The sequence below is a fragment of the Crocodylus siamensis genome, chromosome 9 (assembly GCF_052110815.1).
Source record: "Crocodylus siamensis isolate JL-2025a chromosome 9, ASM5211081v1, whole genome shotgun sequence".
NCBI classification, from domain to species: domain Eukaryota; kingdom Metazoa; phylum Chordata; order Crocodylia; family Crocodylidae; genus Crocodylus; species Crocodylus siamensis.
The window spans coordinates 40,697,090-40,718,114 of NC_143403.1; the positions used below are offsets into that span (position 1 = coordinate 40,697,090).

A 21,025-nucleotide genomic window follows, 5' to 3' on the forward strand; every position below is an offset into this window, starting at 1 on the left:
GTTACTAGGAATAATGGCCACAAATTGTTAGACAGAAGGTTCAGGCTGGACTTCAGGAGACATTACTTTACAGTTAGGGCTGCCAGGCTCTGGAATGGGCTCTCAAGGGAGGTGGTACTCTCTCCTACCTTGGAGGTCTTCAAGAGAAGGCTGGACAGATAGTTGGCTGGGGTGAAATGACCCTGGTACTTGTTCCTGCCCGGGGCAGGGGGTCGGACCTGATGATCTGTTTACATCCCTTCTGACCCTAAGCACTATGCTACTATGATTTCTGTATCTTGTCTCACTTGGGAACAGGCAGCATAATTGATGCCAACCTGAAGCTCCTGCAGGAGGCAGAGCAGCGTTTGAAGACTATTGTAACTGAGAAATTTGACATAGCTATGAAGCAGGGAGATCTGCCACAGGTGGAGCGTTTCTTCAAGATCTTCCCTCTGCTGGGCTTACATGAGGAGGGGCTGAGCAAGTTCTCTGAGTACCTTTGCAAACAGGTAACGTGCCTTGCAGGACCAGCGTGATTGGGGTGGCCTGAGTACTTCAGGAGAGCAAGCCCTGACCTCCTCCACTGACTGACACAGGGTGTTGAGAAAGGAGATCTTGGCCCCAGGGTGTTTAATCTCTGAAACAAACCCAGTTCTTTTCAATTTTTTTCTGTCTGTGCTACAAGGTATAGGCTTTTGGCATTTGATTACATTCTCTGCTATCCAATCTCTGACTTGTCCATCCTTCAGTTGGACACTGATCCCTTTCACAAGCACCCTGCAGCTTGTCCTCAAGCCCTGGGCAATGTGGTCTGTCTACATTTGCCTGAAATTCTGGGTTCCCAGCAGCTGAACAGAGACGTACTGTGAAACAATTCCTTTTTCTACAGTGTTGCTTGGGCTATAAGAGACTTCACATATGGTGGGGGTGTATTTGCTAGGTTTCCTGTCGCTTTCATCACTAATGAGATGTGCAGCTGCTGGAGCTGGTCCTATAGAAGCACATCACATTTGTGTAGCCCAGCGCATTCTGCTGTGCTTTGTTTAAGATTTAAACTGTTCTCTCTGCTGTCTGACATCTGCTTTGGAAACTCGGTGTTGCTTTCCTCAGGAGGGATATAGCAGTAGTTGTGCACAGAGGGAAATGGGTAAAAGGGAGGGGTTGCATGGGGCAGTTAGATAGCTGTACCCTTGGTAAGGGTAGAGCTGTGATAGAACAATACCAATTGACTGCTTTCACCATGGTTTAGGTTGCCAACAAAGCAGAGGAGAACCTGTTGTTGGTGATGGGAACAGACATGAGTGACCGTCGGGCCGCGGTTATCTTTGCAGACACACTGACACTCCTCTTTGAAGGTAATTCCTTCCCTGCTTGGCAAATATCTCAACTGGTTGGTAGGCTGAAAATAATTTTTGCTGAAGATGAAGAGGGACCTAGAGAGGTTTAGAAAGGGACCTAGAGAGGTTGTGCAATTTCCATCTTTGGAAGTTTTAAAGTGCATGTTAAACAAACACTTGGTTTAGACAGCGATGAGAATGGGATTCGACTAGGGAACTACGTGAGGTCACATCCATCCCTTTTTTTTCTGTGATTCAAAGTTGGCCAGATGACTTGCATGCTTTTATTTGTGGTGGCAAGAGAAGAGAACAGCTTTGTTTCCCTTTTTTACTGCTAGAATTGAATCTGAAGCAGTGATCTGATTGCTTTGTTTCTGGCCAGGAGAGCATTAGGACTTACCTTTGGCTGGCTGGAGATGGACTGAAAAGGACCAGTAGGCTTCCTTTCCTTATGGGCATGGCTTCTCATGCAACCTATCTTGCCCAGCTTAAAGGACTGAACCAGAGCATAACTGTGAGAGACATAAGTTCTGCCTTAGATGATTCTCTGCGGTTGATGGATCTTAGGAGAAGGGACTTGAAACTTCCCCTTTCCCTTCCTGCTCTTTATTCTCTTCAGATAAATTGGTTAGTCCCTGAAGCCTCCAGGCATATAGCTCCCCAGCTTCGTCTGGCCATGTGAACAAATCCCTGCCCATAAGGCCAAACAGCTGCTCTCTCTCCCCTTTATGACTCTTTGGAGAGATGGAGAGGAGCAGAGCAGCTTGTGCTCTCTGAAAATGAGGAAGGGAGGGTGCATGTTGGGAATTCCACACCAGGGGAAGGAATAAAGCTTCCCACAGTGGTCAGTCATTGCCTCTGTTGTCATTCTAGACTGTGCTGCTACCAGATCACTCTCCCGTGCTCAGACCTCCCCTGTGCTTTCACCCTGTTGAAAGCCCACAGGATGCATCTTCAAGGCAATAGTACCAGGCACAGGGAGAAATGTGTTACAGGGTGTTGGAGCTGATGGCTGTTGTGAAGGAAATGAACATGAAGATGTATCTTCTTGTGGCTGAGTCTTTGCCTCAAAGAGGTCTTCCTTTGGCTGGTGGCTCTCTGGAAACAGAATAGGAGTGGAATTTGCCTTGGGATGAGATTCCCAGGGTGTAAATTTATAGTGTGATAGGTGAGGGGGTATTGAAGCTGGACTTGGAAGAGGTTTAATCTCTGGTTGGACTTAAGTGATGATTTAGGAGCTGCAAGTTCATTGTGTGAAAAGCTTTCCACCTGCAGATTATGGCATGGGTCACCTATATCCTGTGTTGCTTGGATTGCATTGTAGCTTCCACAGGGTGGCTGAAAGTTCTATGAAGGGGGAGAGGATGGAGGCATAATACTAGGGCAGGAGAGAGCATTGCAAAATGAAGGGGTGGGTAATACCTTGAGGATCCCATTTGAGATTCTGAGCTGCTGCTTTGGGGAAGTGATGACTACTCTTGCTCAGGCCTTTTGTTGGGATCCTACAATCCAGGGCTTAGTCAAGATGTGACGAGGCTTTTTCCGGTCTTTCTGCTATGAGTAAACAGTCTTACTGTGTGTCTTTCTGCAGGAATAGCTCGCATTGTGGAGACCCACCAGCCCATCGTGGAGACCTATTATGGGTTGGGGAGACTGTACACCCTGATTAAACACCTACAAGTGGAATGTGACCGGCAAGTGGAGAATGTGGTGGACAAGTTCATCAAGCAGAGGGACTATCACCGGCAGGTAAGCATGACTTGCAATGCAGGCAACACAGCCTGCAGCCAAAAGCCAGCTCTGTGCATCTTTCCTAGCTGTGATCCTCTAACATCTCATAATCGTGTACAAGGACAGTGAGTGATAAGGACTCAGTCACTACATCTTAGGAAGCCTGGTCCCATGATCTTGATGCCTCACTTTGCAGACCAGTAAGCCTTGCATGCTGGAGAGGCAGCAATGCTCAGCTTTGAGAGTCATTGGAGACAACCTTGTATTAATCTATAACCATAATGATGGGTTACATTGGGGGGATGGGGTGGAGGGGTGCTTTTGCATGGAAGGAAAGTGGCTGTCTGAAGTGATAGTAGAGGAAACAGAGATGATCCTTTGGAGAGTGAAGAGCACTAGCAGCAGCTTTTAACTCTTGTTTACAAAGCAGAGCAGGATTTGGTATGAACATAACCAATATCATAGGGTGTATTCAGTTATAATGTGCCATTGGCTCCCTCCTGGCACCATTCTCCAACAGCCATGTTGTAGTTTGCTCTCCCTGTTGGACACCATGGATGCTGTCATGACTAGAACCCTGCACTAAGTTCTGTTGCTGGAGGACTAGTGCAGAAGCTTGAGCTTTCCTAAGCAGCTCTTCAGCAATGTAGGACCTGGCAAGGTGGCTAACACAAAGTTAAAGGAGAATGTTATGATGGCTTTTTGTTTTCATAATTGCAGTTCCAGCAGGTTCAGAACAGCATGATGAGAAGTTCTGCTACAGAAAAAATTGAACCAAGGTACGTCAAATAAGCTACCTGTTCTTTTCCTTTCCATTGTTAATCCAGTGTTAATGCTGTTTAGCATTTAGATGGCTCTTTCCATCATCCAGTTGTCTTACTGTCACCAAAGCATAAAATATTATTAGGGTCCCTCTTTATTGCCCCTTTATAATCTATCAAAGCAATCTCTGCGCTGCTTTATTACATGGTATCAGAGTTCGGACTTCCCTGATAAACTGAGTATGACCATACAGAAGGCTGAACCCTGACCTGCAGCTCTCTCAGCCTCTCTTGATGAGGAAAGGTGGTGACTCTTAGCGATATTTAGACCTCTTCACAGAAAATGTTACCAAGATTTGTTTAACAAAATATATTGGGTTTTTCCTGCAATCATGACTTGCGCGCGCCACATGCACTGTACATTATTAGCAGTTAACTAATGCGCTCTAGTTTTTGTCTTTTGAATTGGGGCACATTAGCTATTTTGGGGTGCTTGTTATGACTCTGGTTAAGACTGACTGTGGCTCCCACGCCAGTCAGGCCTGAGTTTCACTGCTTCTGTTATATCATCCCTGTTTTACAGGTGGAGAAACTGAAACATCATAAGATAAGGTGACTCCTGCATGACCACTCAACAGCTGAGTTGGGACTCGGCTCTATGTTTAGTCTGTGAACTATCTGCATTGTCAGACAAGGTTCTTTGGGTAAATGTGGTATCTTCTATTAGACCAATTAAATAGTTGGAAAAATTGTTCTTTGCAGTCTTTCAGGCACAAATGCCCTTCAGGCATAGGAAGAGTCTGCTCATGTTTTGTGTGGTCTCCTGGGTAGAATAGAAGCCAAAATGCAGGTCTGTAAAAATGCAAATGTGTGGCAATGAGGATAAGAGGTGATGGGAGACAACAGGTGTGAGACAGGTAGGTGGGAAGGTGGGGAATGTTGAACTCGTGATTGCATTTTACCAGCTACAATCTTGCAGGTTACTTGGGGTTTTTCTGATCGCAGGCAGGTTTATAATGTGCCATAAATCCCAACATCTATGTTTAATCCTTGGTTTGTTTGTTTTGTTTTTTTTTAATCCAATAGATTTATGAAGTTCAGTTCATAGGCTTGTCTACGAAAGGTGTTTTGTAAGTTCCCTTTGAGGATTAGAACTGAGAGATCAGAGAGGGAGTGATTGTCTTGTGAGAAGTGTGCCCTCACAGGTAATTGGATACTTTTGTCTTTGCTAGATTTTTGGTGTGTGTTCATTCTGGTATGCAGTTGTTGTTTGGTTTCTCCTACGTATTTTCCATCAGGGCATCTTATCAGGGCATTTAGTGCACTGGATAAGATGTATTACATTTCTGGTGGTGCAGGTATATGATACAGGAATGGTGATGATTCTGTTGTAGGGTGTGGTTATTGTGGGACTGATGGAGATGTGTTGGCAGGTTTTACGTTTATTGTCCCAGCATAGTCTGGATCCATTCGGTGTGCTTTGGGCCATACGAAGTTTGCTTCTGGTGATGAGGTTGGCAAGGTTCGGTGCTTCTTTAAAGGGTAGGATGGGTGGTTCTGGAAAGATCTCTTTAAGAATTGGTTCTTCTAGTATGGGTTGCAATGGTTGATGATTTTTCATATAGGTTCCAGGTAACAGTGATATGACATAATTTTTCCAGGTCCATCCATGGACTAAATATAGATATTGGATTTATGGCACATTATAATCCACCTGCCGTCTGATAACCCCAGGTAACTTGTCTGCTTCACCAGTTCAATGTTCCCTGCCCCCGCCTACCTGGCTCTCGCCTATTGTTTCCCATTCCCTCTGATTCTCACTGCCATGCATCTGTGTTGTCACACACCTGCATTTTAACTTCTGTTACACCCAGGAGACACCGCACACAACACCAACAGGCTCTGTATGCCTGAAGATGGGTGTTTGTGCCCAAAAGCATGCCAAAAACAATTTTTCCAACTATTTAATTGGTCTAATAAAAGATCTGCCTATGTCCTTAGACCAACACAGCTACAACCATCAACCGTATCTGTATTGTGCAATTCTGTTGCATCATTTTCTCTCTAATAGAGTGCAGTTCTTTGTTTCATTGTTCTTTTTTGTTTAAAGTGCTTGAAAGACTCTTTAAAGGGTGCCAAGAATTCACAGCAGCGTGTGCTCTGGAAATGCATTAGAAGAAAAATGCCAGCATATAGGTTGACTTAAGAGTTTTTTGTGGTTATACTTGATCATTTAGTGCATTGACTTGTGGGTAACCTTTTTTTTTTTTTCGGAAGTCACCCTCTTAGGGCTTTTGCTGTTAAGTAAAATGAAAACAGTAGTGCCTCCCAATAGTGTTCCAGGATGACTCAAGGCTTTTATTTATATCTTGTTTTTTAAACCCTTTTGCCTACACTGGCAAAAAGTCTCTAGAAGTAACAAGACCCATTTTTCATTTAAATGAAAAGTTGCCTTTATTTGCCCTGTCAGTGTTCTGCTTTTTTACGTGCAGGTCCAGTTGTGCATTTCCTGAATTTAAATGAACCAGATCTGTTATTCACAGATACAGACTAGCTAAACTCGCCCAAGGAGTTAAGTGACCAGGAGTTTTGAAACGTGACCAAGCTGGGATCGCATTTATTGCTACTATAGTTTCTCTCATCCAACCTATTGGTGTTTATCATGACCATCAGCAAAATGGGGGTTGTTCTGTAATTATCTTTGGAGAACTTTTTGATGAATGTAGCCTTCCTCATGGCATGTGTTCTGTACGTCTGTGGTGCTTGTCTTTGCAAATTGCTTGAGCAAGGATGTGTCTTGTGATTCTGAATATAGTAACTGGTAACAATCCCTAGGAGAGTTGAGTTTCCCTTATACTTCAGCATATAAGCTAGGTACTTAAAGACTTGGTTAAGAAGAAGCTTCTGCTCTGGTTAGGTAATTCTGTAATTGTCCACTACTGTCATCTTGCACACCCCTCTAAAACTTCTTGTGCTGGCCAGTGTTGGAGATGAGATACTGGACTCAGATTGACCTCTGGGCTGATTCTCTGGGGCGATTCCTCTGTTCAACTGCTACTTATCATAATGGAGATGTGTTTCCATTTAACTTGGTATGTCAGTCAGGGGAGCTTTTAAGGGTAGAGGCAAATCTGGGAAGGAACAAATTTTGAAATGCCTATAAAAGTGGAAGTAATGACTGGCCCTCTGGACCCTCCTACAGATGGCTGTCATCGTGCTGACCTTTGGCATTCACAGCTCTGGTGGAAGTGGATATTAATGTTCCCATAGCAAAACAAAAGTGTGTGCATTGCTTGCTTAAGGAAAATCCATGCACTTTGTTTTGTGGGCTTGATACATAGATTCTCACTGTGCCCCTTGCAGGGAACTTGACCCCATTTTAACTGAAGTCACCTTGATGAATGCCCGCAGTGAGCTGTACCTCAGATTCATCAAGAGACGAATCATCTCTGACTTTGAGGTGGGAGACTCCATGGCCTCAGAGGAGGTAAAGCAAGGTAATGCTTCAAATGCCAGTGCTTGCCTAGCTCTTTATTCCCCTATAGCTTCCCACTGATTAGATTTTGTCTTTTTTTTGGTAGGAGTAGAGTATGCTGTAGCACGTTGCAGACTGCGTGCTATGCAGCCAAGTGCCTGCCTGCATAGTGTGATCCCTCAGTGACCTATCTCTTGGGGCAGGCCTTGTTTTTCATTGGCTGGAGGGCTAAATGACACTGAAAATAGAAAATCTGACTAGTAGATATAGTCAGGCTCTTCTCATAGGTAGTTTAGAGCTCAGTTTTTACCTTCAGTTACTTGTTGTCAGCTTCAGCAGCTGAAGGGATTGCATTTCACACTTGAATGCAAGAGATGGACTCTTGTCTCCAGTGTCAAAAGCAATGTTCAGGGATGGTGCCCAGGCCCTGGCATCATGCTGTTGCCCTGAACCATGTAGATGGGGAGATCCCCAGGTCTTCTCTGTTTTACCTCTGGCAAGCATCTGGTAACATGTTCTGCTTTAACCCTTGAAAGCAAGAATTCACCAGCTTTTTGGACAACATCTTAATGGTGAGGGAGGGGAGTGCCATCTGGGCACTTGGGGTGCACCGATAAAGATTTTCTTGGCCAATACAGATAGCTGATAATTAACCAGCCATATTGACTGATCTGATAACGGTTATTTAGTAATAAAGCTTGTTGAACGAGCTGTAGTTCAGGTGCTCCCACCACCATTTCTAAGTTTAGGGACGCTGATACAGGAGACATGGCAGCACTTTAAAGCAGCTCTTGGAGCCATTGTAATTAAAGCACCCCCACACACACTTCCAGAGGACATGTAAAAGTGCCTCATGCCAGTTGCAGCCCCTGCCCTTCAACCTGAGCTGGGGGCAGCTGCCTCAGCCTGAGGTTGCCCACGGCTGGGTGGTCTCTGGGCACTTTAGAGCAGCTTTTGGAGGGCCACCCCCTCCGCTTTCCAGAGGCTTCCTTCCAGGCATGGAAAGGACCCTGCTGCACACAGCAGGGGGAGCAGTTGCCCTGGTCCCCTGCCAGGCTGTGCCCCAGCCCCTGGGGCACAGACTCCTGGGCATTGTAGGTTAAGTCACGCTGGGCTGGGCTCTACCTGCCCCAGTCACTGAAAGCCAGAGATGTGCCTTTTATAGTGCCCGCCTCAGTCCCAGCCTTCAGTTTACACTGCACTGCATCAGTGCCCAGGACACAGTGGCAGCTGCTCCGCTCTAGCCCAGCCCACCAGTGAGGGGGTGGGGGTGTGTCCGGAGGCCACAGCATAATTAATTATCAGAGAACATTATCTGTTAAAATGGCCAAAAAAATTCAGTAGCCGATTAATGTTAATTTTCCTCTTATTGGTGTCGATCTAATACTCAACTGATATATCAGTGCACCTCTACTGGGCACTATTACTTTCGGTTAGGACCACCTGGGTCACCTCTCTTCCTATTTCTGCCTGTGTAGTGTCCCTCGTGGGCACTCCAGCAGTTGTTTGTGTGGAAGGTAGATACATTGGTCCATATCATATCGGATCCAATAAAAGGAAAATTGACATTATTGGCAATTGGATTTTGTTTTTGGGCTTATGTGGCTAATAATGTCGCTGATTTTTAAATGCTGCGTGCATATGCAACTGCAGTGTGTGCACAGCCAGCCCAGCAGCAGAATCTGGCTGGTAAATCTGTTGGGCGGGGGGGATTTGAGGTCCAAGTAGTGAGAGTGGGACTGGGGCTGGGTGCAGTTACTGCCCGGCCCTAGCCCACGGTGGCAGTCTGCCCTCACCCCATGTGCAGAGTGGCACATGCCCCTCATGGCTCCCACAGAGGTGCATACAGCAGCAGGAGTTGCACCCCATGCTCCCTGGACAAGCTGCTTGTGGCTTTGTCTCGGGCCCAGCCTCACCCCCTCCCTCACTGCAGGGGCCTCGATCTGCCTCCCACCCCTTTCCTTCTCCCACCTCTTCCCCCACAACAGACTTAACAGCCGGATGCTGTTCTCAGTGCTGCCTGGCTGCATATCAACAATTGGATTGGTATGAGCCAATATGGTTAGTTAATAATCGGCCATTGGTATCAACCCAAAAAATCTTTATCGGTGCACCCCTAGTGGAAAGGTAATAACTGGGGTTATATAATGTTGGACTGGAGTTAATGCTATCAGAGAGGGTTTCTAAAAGCTTTATAGAATGAATGACCCTTGCAGAAAGGACTGTAACACCATGATTTACATCAGTGTTCCAAAAAATATTGCTTTGAACAAATTTAGCTAAGCGGGGAAAAAAGAACTTCCACAGACACTTATGGAGCATTGTAGAGAAGGCCCTAAAAGAGATGTCGTCTTAACTGGAGACAAAAATGCTTATGCAAGGAGCAGAGAAATAATGCGAGAGCGCAAATGCTCCAAAGAGTTCTTCTAGCAGAATGAACAGGTTACATCCAGAGCAGGATGGTTCTTTTTGCCTGTCTTTTAATCATGGCTCTTAGCTGTGTAGAGTACAAAGACAGTAGGGTTTCTACAGGGGGACACCTGCTGGGTTTTGTTCAGGTGGGTGGCAGTTGCCTCTTTACAGGCACAGAGGTGGGAATGTGGAAGCACTTTCTAGCTCTTACCCAGTGGTGGTAACTCTGACTTGCATTCTTCAGAACATCAGAAGTACTTGGACAAGCTCCTCAATAACTGCCTGCTGAGTCGCACTATGCAAGAGCTGATTGGCTATTATATCACCATGGAGGAGTACTTCATGAGAGAGACGGTCAATAAGGTAAGGCCTGTAGCACTGCCTCTTAGGGCAGCCCAGCATAAAAAAGGCATTTTCCAGTCTAAAGGGGAGCTTTTTGCATTTGTTCACCTGCTTTCCAATCTTGTCCTAACATTCAGGGAAAGACCCACAGTCATCTGTTGTGTATGGCAAGTGCTTGCAGTTCCCCTTCAGCCTGTGGCCCCCAGAAGTGAGCAATCCACCCTGGGTGTCATTAGGAATAATATCACATGGGAAATATACAGAAGTAATTGGAAAAACTTCTTTCCGTATTTCACTTCCAAATGTTCCCCACAGCAGTAACTTGAAATAATGGATGCTTAGCTGGTTATGGCCTGTATGCAGGCCCTACTTCATGAGTGGTATGGCCAGATCCTGTAGCTTAGCAATGCTCTGCTTTGTTGGTGCTTAGTCTTCACAGGAAAAGCCAAGGTGCTTCAGCAGTTGCTGACGTGAACACACTGTTTTTCATAGATTTCATAGACATTAGGGCTGGAAGGGACCTCAGAAGATTGAGTCCAGCCCCCCGCCCAAAGGGCAGGAAGTCAGCTGGGGTCATACGATCCCAGCAAGATAAGCATCCAATCTACTCCTGAAGGTGTTCAATGTAGGTGCTTGAACCACCTCCAGTGGCAGGTGCATTGGATGCATCAAGAGGGAACCTGTGCTTGGAACTGAGCTGTGAGCTCCCAGGTGACTTCTGAACCTGCTGGTTCTTTATCTACTGAGCTCCCTGCCACATGTTTACTTTTCTATCAGGCTGTTGCCATGGACACGTATGAGAAAGGTCAGCTGATCTCCAGCATGGTGGATGATGTCTTTTACATAGTGAAGAAGTGCATTGGGCGTGCCCTATCCAGCTCCAGCATAGATTGCCTTTGTGCCATGATCAACCATTCCACCACAGAGTTGGAGTCCAATTTCAGGTAATGAGGTAGGCTGCTGGCACGCAGCCCTGGCAGCCAACTACTGCTCCAAGTCCCTGCAGGAAATGTAAGAAGATGAATAGCTAAGATGAGCTACACAGGACTTGTCACAAATGACCATAACTCACTTCACCCTAACGCTGAGCTGTTCTTGGATCCTTGGCAAACATAGATAGCACTTACCACTGTTTTCTGTTTGCTGAAGAGAGGACTTTGGGTGCTTTCTAACAGGAATCTTGCTTCTTTCATGGAACATGCTGGTGGAAAACAGGCATGAAGCTAGGTGGTGCCTAATTTGATCAGCAGGCACAGAGTGGTTTCATGTAGTAGTAATGGGCTAGAAGGGGCAAATGGGGACAAGGGCTGAAAATAAATCATGTAGCTTGTCTTCATGCAGCCCCTGCTTGGTTACTTTCAGATAGCCTCCATGTTACCCATGAAATTTCTTGGGACTACTGTTCCACAGGACTCCTAGTGGCTGTCTAAGGCTCTTGAATTGGGACAGAGTGGGAGGCATGCAGAAGCTGGTCTGCTCCTGTTCTTCATCCTAACAGGAGAATAGACAGCAAATGCAAACATTTGATAACTCCCACCAGGTTGTTGGGAGGAGGGATGAGATATCTGGATGAGAGCCCAGGATGCTTCTGGATGTTTTTTTCAAGTCTCTTCCGTTTGACATACGGTTCCTCTTGATGTGCGTAGATCCTGATTCCTGACTTGAGCAGAAGGGAGCTGGGTCATGCTACTTTGATAGTGTTGGGCAGAGGAGAGTGCTTGTACAATTGCTGGCTTGGCCACTTCCCAGTGGTACACCATCCACGTGAGTAGTTAGTTGAACTAAAACACACAATACTCTCTCTACCCTCAGGGAGGTTCTATACAACAAGCTGAAGCTGGGTTTCCCAGCCACCACCTTCCAGGACTTCCAGCGAGGTGTGACCAGTGCAGTGAACATCATGCACAGCAGCTTGCAACAGGGCAAATTTGACACCAAAGGCATTGAAAGCACCGATGAGGCCAAGCAATCCTTTCTGGTGAGTTTTACCCCCTTTGTCGGTGTAACATTGAGGAGGGTAGAGGGAAGGCCAGAGTCTTAGATGATACGAGATAAGGGCTTTGAATATCAAGAGTTCCTGCAATCTGAGGGTCTGCCTCATGGGCTTGAGTGATGGTGGGGGATGGAGAGCTGGAGTTGGGGTATGCTGATCTTTAATTCCTAGTAGGAGCTACAGCCTCACCTCTTGTTAGAAAGTCTCCCAGATCATATCAGTCCAGGGAAAAAGCCACCAAACAAGCTGTTGGTCCAGAGCTTTTCCCTGGACTGGGAAAGTGACTTTGCTCCAGGATTGCTACTGATGCCTTTCTTCAAATTGCTCTGCAGAGAGGTATTTTGAGAGCTTACAGTTTGGGATGGGAAACTTTTCTGGAGGGTTTTCTTTGATTTAATTGAACAGAAAAACTAGCTCCAATACCTGCCTTGATAAGACCCTTCTTTAAAGGTGGCAACTGCACCTCACTTGGCCTGTGAAGTCTCTCAGTTGTACTGTTCACAGTAGCCCTGCAGCCACCTGTGTGTATGTGTGTGTGAGCCTGGTAATAACCTCTGCAGGCAACAATTGTGTGAGCCCTGAGAGATTGCTCAGTAGTGGTCTTCTCCTTTTCATTTACTCTTGAATCTCTTTCCCTTTGGATAAGTACTGCTGAGCTTCTGGGACAAACCTCGCATGGTCATGGGAGACCTCACTGACAGAATGACTGTCCTTGCAGCTGATCCAGTCCTCACCAGCTCTGAAAGGGGTTTCCACTGACCGGCAACACTGCTCTGAATTGAAGCTGAGCAGAATTACATGGGAAGGCCTCTGTCAACTTCTAAATAATGGGGCTAGTTAGGAACTGTTGTGTGGCAGGCACACCCCTCAATACATTGCAGCACTGTGAATAAAGAGACTCTGGAAAGAGAATGCTGCTGCTTTCAGTGATTCCCTTTTAGGGTGGAAACAGCTGTTGCTGCTCATCACCTTTGCCACCATAAAAATTGCTATGGGTGCAAAGGCCCAGCAACCATCCCAACCCCTTATTGTGCCACAAATAGTGGCCATGCCAGAGTTGATATCAACTTGTGCCACTGCTTAGTGGTGGGCATGTTTTATTTTATGGTGGACTAGCATCTGCAGCTCAGAGCTGTCTGCTCTCCAGCTGACTGGGCAGATGCTTCTTGGGGCTTGATTGTCCCAGATCCTGGGTGCATATCTTGGGGAGTGGGGAAAACTGGATAGGTGCTCCCATGGCCTGAGGGGCCTCATCCTGCATAGGAATTGCCTGGTCCTGCACACTGTGTGCCTTCAGCCCCCGAGATAAAATGTCATCCATTGTCCCACGGTATCAACAGGCAGGAAGATATGTGTTTTGCCCAATTAAGTGGGTTGGTTGTGTTGGGACACAACCTGGCACAGTTGATCTGCTTCATTTGGCAACATCTAGCTTCCATGAATTCAGTGCAAGATAAAAAAAATCAAAAGCACCTGTGAAGAGAAGGTGCTTTATTTCATTAAACTCTGTGACAGGTCTCTGACTTTCTTCTAGCAAAGTGTTTAAAATGTTAGTACTCTCACTGGAGCTCCTCATACACCTATCTCATTTTACTGTCTACATGAAATCCTGGCATTACACTGACATTTAGGTGAAGAGCAGAATGTCACTTGAGCTGATGCTGTAATTGGGATTTTCTAAGTGCAGGAGAATTGCTGACCCCTCCTACCTAGATACGAAGGAATTGCTTTTCATCTTTGCTTTTATGGACCCTTGTTTGTTATCCAGTATTTCATGTGTTGAACCACAAGCTCTGGATGTTCACAGCTCTGTTTGCTGTGATCCAGTGACCATATATGTCAATGTAGCTTCTTCCCTCAAACATACAGCTGAATTGTCCTGCAGTGTGACAAACAGCAACGAGGGAATCTGCTAATACTCAAACTGCGGTGTGGGGAGGGTATATTGGACATCATGGGAAATCTATCATGCCTTCCACATGTATGTGTATATAGTTTTATGTACTGAATTTCTAGTGGATTTTGCTTCTTTTTTTACTCCTAGGTGACCCTGAACAATGTAGAAGTCTGCAGTGAAAACATTATGACCCTAAAGAAGACTTTGGAGGTATTTTCTGGATTCTTTATTGGCTTCCCATAAACAGGCTTCAAATCTCCTTGCCTATGCAGCTGAGTAAGCATTCAGGGTTTCTACTGAGTGAGTTTAGCCTTTTACCCATGATCTTGGCTTGGGGTGACCTGTTCTGCTGGTCTAACTCTATCATCAGGTGAATCATTTCATAGAATAATGGGATCTGGATGGAACTGCTACCTCCCAGCATGCCAACAAATTAAATGCAATTTTTCCCTAAAGCGTGTCAGTAGTTAGCTGTCATTATCTACAACGATTGTAATTTTTGCTTCATCAGTTTCTAATGTCCCGTCCTGTTCCATCGTCATTGTCATCGTTGTTCCCTTCCCCCCCGTGGTTAACTTGAATCCCTGCTCTGGGCTGTTAGTGCTTGTTCTGCTCTCAAGTTAAAAAGAATTATTGTTGTTTAGCTCCAGGTCTGTTTTTCTCTCCTCTAGGCTGAATGCATTGTCATATCAATCAATCATTCTTTACTTTTCACTTTCCAACCCTCCAGTTTCACTTTTGTTGATTGCCTTTGTGCTTTGTTTAGATCGTCTGTTTCTTAACAAAATGATTTGTATATACAAACTTGGTTCCTCCTAAAGGATTCCCCCCACCTGTAGTAGCCCGGTGGGCCAATCACAAAATAAAATCTGACTGTAAAACCCGCAGTGAGCCAGTTTTTTTTTTTTTTTTTTTTTTTTTTTTTTTAAAGTCATTCCATCCTCTGAAGGGTGAGGAATTAATATTTAGCATGTAAAATATAGTACATGGTGTACGGAGCTTACAAAAGGCTTAGTTCGGTGCCAGAGGGGAGGATAGTTATCCTTTGAAGAGATTATGCAGTTAGCAAATGCAAGAAAGACAATGTGTGCGGTCATAGAAAGGCAGAAGAATATTTCATAAAGTCCATGTGGTTGATTAATGTTAAATATGGACCTAAGCTACCTGTGAAGGGTGTGTTCTCCATAGATGTGTTCATGCTAGTCAGCATTTGTTTGTTTAGGGCTAGGTCATTGGGTTGAATATAGAGAGAGAAATAGTGATGGAAGTCAGAGACTGAAGGCAGAAATGGGATAGGGGAACCTTGGATGATGAGGCAACTCATCCGCAGATTCAGTCGAGTACTTAGATGGCATAAAAGCACACACAAAATTGTGCCTACCCCAAACATGAGGCTGATATCAATAGTCGACTTGTAAGACTACATGCTGGGGAAAGCTCCAGTGACATTTCCAAGGCAGAATGGCCTTTTGTTTGTACAGCATCTAGTACAGCTAGATCCTAGTCTATGACTGTAGCTCTGAGGTGCTACTAAAGTACAGTTGATTAGTGGCAATAGTAATTATCCAGTTTAAGAGAGCTTTGTGCTGTTGATGCATTAGGCCCAGAAGAGGAGATGGGCTTGCAGCTTTCTGGAAAAAAAAGATTGATTGGCTGAAGCCTACATCCAGGCCAGAAATGATCTTGTTGAAGTCCTAAGTTTTTTAAAATTATAAAAGAATTCTAAACACCAAATAAGCCAAGAAGAGGGGGAAAGTTTGATTTATAGCCCTTGCCACTGGTCTGCTCCATGGTTTTGGGCAAATTGCTTCACCTCTGCTGTGGTTATCCCTCTCTTAGAGACTGCTATCCAAATCCTTAGTGGGGAGGGCATGAGGTGCTACTGCAGGATCTATCATGGGAGTAGCTCCAGTCATAGAACAGGGTCCCATGGCACTGGGCACCAGGCAAGCAGAAAACAAACAAACAAAAAGTCTCCATCCCAAAGAGTCTGCATTCTCAAAGCAGAATGCAGTGAGCTCCAAGTGTCCTTTATCTATAACCTGCAGTCTGCTTATGGCTGTGTTTTGTCCTGCAGAGTGATTGCTCCAAGCTGCTTAGTCAAGGCTTTGGGGGTGAGCAAGCCCAGGCCAAGATTGACAGCTGCCTCTCTGACATGGCTGCAGTATCCAACAAGTTCAGAGACCTCCTGCAGGTGAGCTTCTTGCATTGTTAGAGCCAGGCTGTAATTGTCTGTGTGGTGCCCTCAAGTAGAAGAAACCAGGCTTGCTTTTGATATCATCAAAAGAGGATGAATTTGGTTCAGCACCAGACCTGTGCTAGCTCAGCTCAGTTGAGTTCAGTCATTCTGGTGGAAGGTGATGCTGAGAGGAGCTACCATGTCTTCTTGACATAGGAGCATACACCCTGGTCTGAATATGAGGGATGTCTTCTGGTTGCTGAGGAATAATATATGCTAGGTGCAGAGCCAGGAAGAACATGGCTCCCTCTACTACTGCTGTTAGTTGAAGAAAGGCTGTCTTGGCAGCTAAAGGAGCAGTATTTTTAATAGTAGCATTTGTAGCTGCTTCTTCATAAGGCACCACGGTGATGTTTTAAGGGCTTGAGTAATGATGTTGGCATAAGGTTTATAATCAGAGCAGCAGCTATTCTTGTTCCTCAGTATCCCCCAGATGTCACTTGAGAACCAGCATCTCTGCTCCCTTATTCAGCATCCCCTTCCCTCACTTGGGGGCAGGGAGAGTTGTAGCTAAGATTACAGTCTCATATGGTATCTCTGATCAGGTCCTCCAGAGATCTCTGAGATCCCTAACAAGGAAAGGGAAATGGAGGCCTGATAGTTCCACAGTAAGGTAACCAAACAAAAGAGGACTTTATACGAATAGCCCTTGAGGCGAATTCTGTTCTTCACAGAGAAGTAGTAAAGGGCAAAACCATGTTTTTATCTTGCTTTGCAGTTATTGTAATCAGTTGCCTTCAGCAGCCAGGCTCTCTTGAGGCCCAAGGCTAATAATAAAACAAAATGGTCCCTGTTTAAATAGTAAAACTTCTTTGTCTGATGCTAAAGTAGTCTAGTTAAAGCTGGATGGAAAGCAGCCGAGTCCCTTGTCAGTGGCCTCCCACATTGCCTGAATCACAAATATCCCTCTTCAGTAGTAAAAGGTGGCTGCCAGCAGAGCCACTAAAATTTTAATTAAAAGCTTTTGTTAAATGCCAGCCACAGTCTGTACCTGACAAGAAGCACTTCTCACTTGGTGAATATGCCTGAAGTCTCTTGGAGTCAAGCTGGGGGCTTCTTGGCAGGGGAGATTTTTTAGTGAGTTGTGTAGCACTGCAGTGACGTGAGGTTCATTTAATTTCCAGAACGTTGCTCTTGGGGGAGCCTTTGTGAGAATGAGCGGTAACTATTCTTTCATCCATTGCTCTAAATGTTTCTTGTTGAAGAAAGCTTTGCTGGAGGTGGAGCATCCACTGGCATTTGGTCTTGGCCGCCTTCTCCCTGGCCCCAACAGTATTCTGCAGTCATGCTGTGGTGGAGAGCATGCTGGCAGAAAGCCACCATCCTGGGAACAGAAAATGGTAGATGGGTGAGCCTCTAAAGTTTATCTGTGAGTCAGGAAACTGGCAAGTTCAGTTAGTGAACCTCCCCCACCCATCTTGAGGCCGTTCTGCCTCTGGGCCACAAGGTCATGGGACCTGGCATCAGAACTCCTCATTTCCATTCTACTCTGCCCCAAACTTGTCACTTGACTCTGCAGGTCACTGCCCTTCTCCATTTGCTTTTTCATGTCAGTGTAACATCAGTGCAGCAGGCTCACAGCTGTGAGTAAAGGCTGCTGTCTGCTAGCTGCCATGCAGTTGTGCTCATTTGTTTGACATGTGCTTCTCCTCTCCTTCCTCAGGAAGGTCTGAATGAGTTGAACAGTTCAGCCATCAAACCGCAGGTGAAGCCCTGGATCAACCTGTTCCTTTCAGTCTCCCATAACATCGAGGAGGTAAGTGAATGCTCCTGGAATGTTTAGTTCTGTAAGGCTTTGATATAGTGGTGGGAAGGGTCAGAAGAATCTGATGCATTTCACGTCCTGGCATTCTTGCCTGCTCTTAGTTTCATGCAGGCAGGCAGAGAAATTGCATGGAAGTTGCTCCCCCCTGGACTGAAGGATGTAGGAAAAACACAGGGAGTGAAATGCTGCCCTAGCAGGGACACTTCTTCTCTGAGGTGTCACAGTCCAAGAGTTCTGATGCCAGCAATGTCCAGTAATGAAATACGTAACAATACCAGGTCTGCATGGGGTGGGCCAGTATATGCATTAAAGGAATATCTACTCCATACCCCTTGCCTGTCCCAGATGATTCTCTGTGCCAATGTCTCAGGGGTTTACCATGTGGTTAATTGCTTAAGTAGCTGTACTGGATTAGACTGAACTAAGTAGGCCTGCCTTGTATATGATGCATTGTTCTCATCACCCTAGATTTTACTTGTGGAATGTTACAGGGCACTTGTGGCATTTGGATATTGTCCCTTATGGTTGTGGGTGGGGGTTTGAAATAGTGGCTTTGTGATTCCTTTGGTTGGTGACTGTCTTTAAATTCAGGGGATTGCATTTAAATGGTCCAGAAAGACTCTTCCTGTATTTTCCTAAATTCCTTGCTGGAACATGCCTGCTCAGTTTTGTCTTACTGTACATAGCAAAGGAAGGTTGGGAGTCCTGCACCCTGCAAGCAATTATCTTATACTCTGAAGCACAACCATAAATAATCTTTGGCTTGTATAGCTACATATGTTGTTAATAGGGGTGCTAGCTACATAAATTCATGCCAAGGTTGGACCCAGCTTGTATTCTCATGGCTTGTGGAGGAAATCACACATCACAATGCAGTGTGGATACTGGGGACAGTTGGTGAGCCAGCTGGGTACCAATAGTACATCTCTAGCATCCAAGGAAGCTACAAATGAGAGTATTTTTGGGCAGTGGTGGGTGATAGCTGTGGGGTGAGTTAACAACCTTCTGTTGTGTTCTTCAATATTAGGAGGAGTTCAATGACTACGAAGCTAATGACCCTTGGGTCCAGCAGTTCATCGTCAACCTTGAACAGCAAATGGCAGAGTTCAAGGTGAGCTCTGGCAGTGTCAGGTTTTGGTTCGGTCGTACTCAGAAAATTGCAAACCAAGACGTCATGGCCCTGGTTGTGGTGAAAAGAGAGAGATATGTCCCCCAGTTCCTCACCTTGCTGTATCAGACACCGCAAAGTCAACTCTTTGGCTTGCCTTCCAAGTACTGAAAGCCCAAGAGATCAGTATTATCCTACAACTTTTCTGAAGTCCAAACTCTGGCTGTGCTGTGCAGTTTTGGTGTCATTTGACTCCATTATTTTAAGCCTGCTTGTCAATACCATGAATGTGTAGCTGTTCTCAGTCAGTATAGAAATGATAGAGCTAGCAATTCCCTTGGCCCATGAATGGGCAGGGTCTCCCCACCCTCCTTTCCCCCCCCCCCCCACCAAAAAAACCCCCAAAAAACTCTTTCATTGGTGTTTGCGCCCATCAATCTCTGGTTGTTATTCTGATAGTGACCTAGTTTTCTGTTTCTAGGCTGGTCTATCACCTGTGATCTATGACAGCCTCACTAGCCTGATGACCAGTCTTGTGGCCGTTGAACTGGAGAAAGTGGTTCTCAAATCCACCTTTAGTAGGGTAAGCAAAGAATGGTGTTTTCCTTTTCTTAAATGGCAGCATCTTGTCTTCACTGCTATCCCAGGAGAGTCTGGTCTCAAACTCTGCTTCCTGTGACAGGCATGAGGATGGGGTTGGAAGAGATGCACATCTGGAACTCAGTCACACATCTGCTTACTCACTGTTAATGGCACTGGGTCCTGACATCAAGGATCCTGCTGCCATATGGCCTTTCGAGCCAGTGTCAGATTTCCTCCCCATCTCCATGACCACAGTATTTTTGACCAGGCTAAGGTAGCTGAAAAGTGCCTTCATTGAAGCATAAGCTTCAGAAGGAAGCATTTGGGAGTGTCTGTCTTCCAGATAAAGAGGGTTCAGCTCCAGCTAAGGAGTTCCTGACTACAAGTGCATGCCTACTTTTCAGCCCCTGAGACAGGGGTGTAGTTGAAATCCTCCCCCTCTGAAGGGTGACATCTGTGCATGTGCATCTGGCATCACAAAACCATGCGCCTGTTGAAGAGGAGTAATGCAGTGTGCTTGGTTTCCTCAGCTTGGTGGCCTGCAGTTTGACAAGGAGCTGAGATCTCTTGTAGCATATCTCACCACAGTGACCACCTGGACTATCCGAGACAAGTTTGCTCGTCTTTCCCAAATGGCAACTATCCTCAATCTGGAAAGGGTGAGCTGCCTTCTCTGTCTGCTTTAGTGGGGTTAGGATGGCCAGCTGGCTCCCAAGACAACTTATTCAGCACAGCCAGGTTTTGTAGCACATAGCCTGGGAGAGGCTGGGAGCTTCCCACACCTGCCCACTAGCTGAGGTCGCTCACAGGAGCTGGTGATGGTCACTATCCCACATAATTCCCTGGATTGTCTGTGATCATAGACATACCCATAGCCTTGGGTACAGGGGATGCTTTTGCTGTGTTGCTTACAGTACCTCCACAATTGTCCTCTTTCTCTAGGTAACAGAAATTCTGGATTACTGGGGTCCAAACTCAGGCCCCCTGACATGGCGCCTCACTCCAGCAGAGGTCCGACAAGTGCTAGCCCTCCGAATCGACTTCCGTAGCGAGGACATTAAAAGGCTGCGCTTGTAGTGATCCTCTTGGACATGCAGTGTGGCCTGCACACTAGCAGCCTTCTGGTCATGCTACCCTGCCTGTTCACAAGCCAAAGGAAATGCTAGCTCTGTCGCATGCTGGCCTTGGGTGTCTGTTTTCATGCTCCATTTCGCAGGTACAAAAGGGCTTTCCTGGGGATGGGAAGAACTGGATGCTGAAGAGCCATGTGGTTACCTTTGTTCACTGTAACTAGTGAAATCTCAAGAACAGACGAATACAAGTGGAGCTCCTTATTGAAGCACCATGACATTACTACCACAGAATTAGTCTGTTCTTATGGACTGCTTAGCACCTGTCTCA

The 21,025-nt window shown here is 45.8% G+C and overlaps 1 protein-coding gene across 2 annotated transcripts in view; it reads left to right on the plus strand.

The window, feature by feature from the left end:
• Positions 1-20,972, plus strand: part of COG4 (component of oligomeric golgi complex 4) — a 29,335-nt gene extending 8,363 nt beyond the window's left edge. For both annotated transcript variants that reach the window (XM_090062916.1, XM_090062917.1), the window contains exons 5-19: positions 298-491; positions 1,232-1,337; positions 2,911-3,068; positions 3,771-3,829; positions 7,175-7,308; positions 9,943-10,061; positions 10,818-10,984; positions 11,853-12,018; positions 14,078-14,140; positions 16,008-16,124; positions 17,833-17,925; positions 18,962-19,045; positions 19,524-19,625; positions 20,155-20,283; positions 20,567-20,972. In XM_090062916.1, the coding sequence (XP_089919042.1) occupies positions 298-491; positions 1,232-1,337; positions 2,911-3,068; positions 3,771-3,829; positions 7,175-7,308; positions 9,943-10,061; positions 10,818-10,984; positions 11,853-12,018; positions 14,078-14,140; positions 16,008-16,124; positions 17,833-17,925; positions 18,962-19,045; positions 19,524-19,625; positions 20,155-20,283; positions 20,567-20,701 (1,826 nt within the window). In that variant the 3' untranslated portion in view covers positions 20,702-20,972. The remainder of the gene's footprint in view (positions 1-297; positions 492-1,231; positions 1,338-2,910; positions 3,069-3,770; positions 3,830-7,174; positions 7,309-9,942; positions 10,062-10,817; positions 10,985-11,852; positions 12,019-14,077; positions 14,141-16,007; positions 16,125-17,832; positions 17,926-18,961; positions 19,046-19,523; positions 19,626-20,154; positions 20,284-20,566) is intronic.
• The last annotated feature ends 53 nt before the right edge of the window (positions 20,973-21,025 follow it).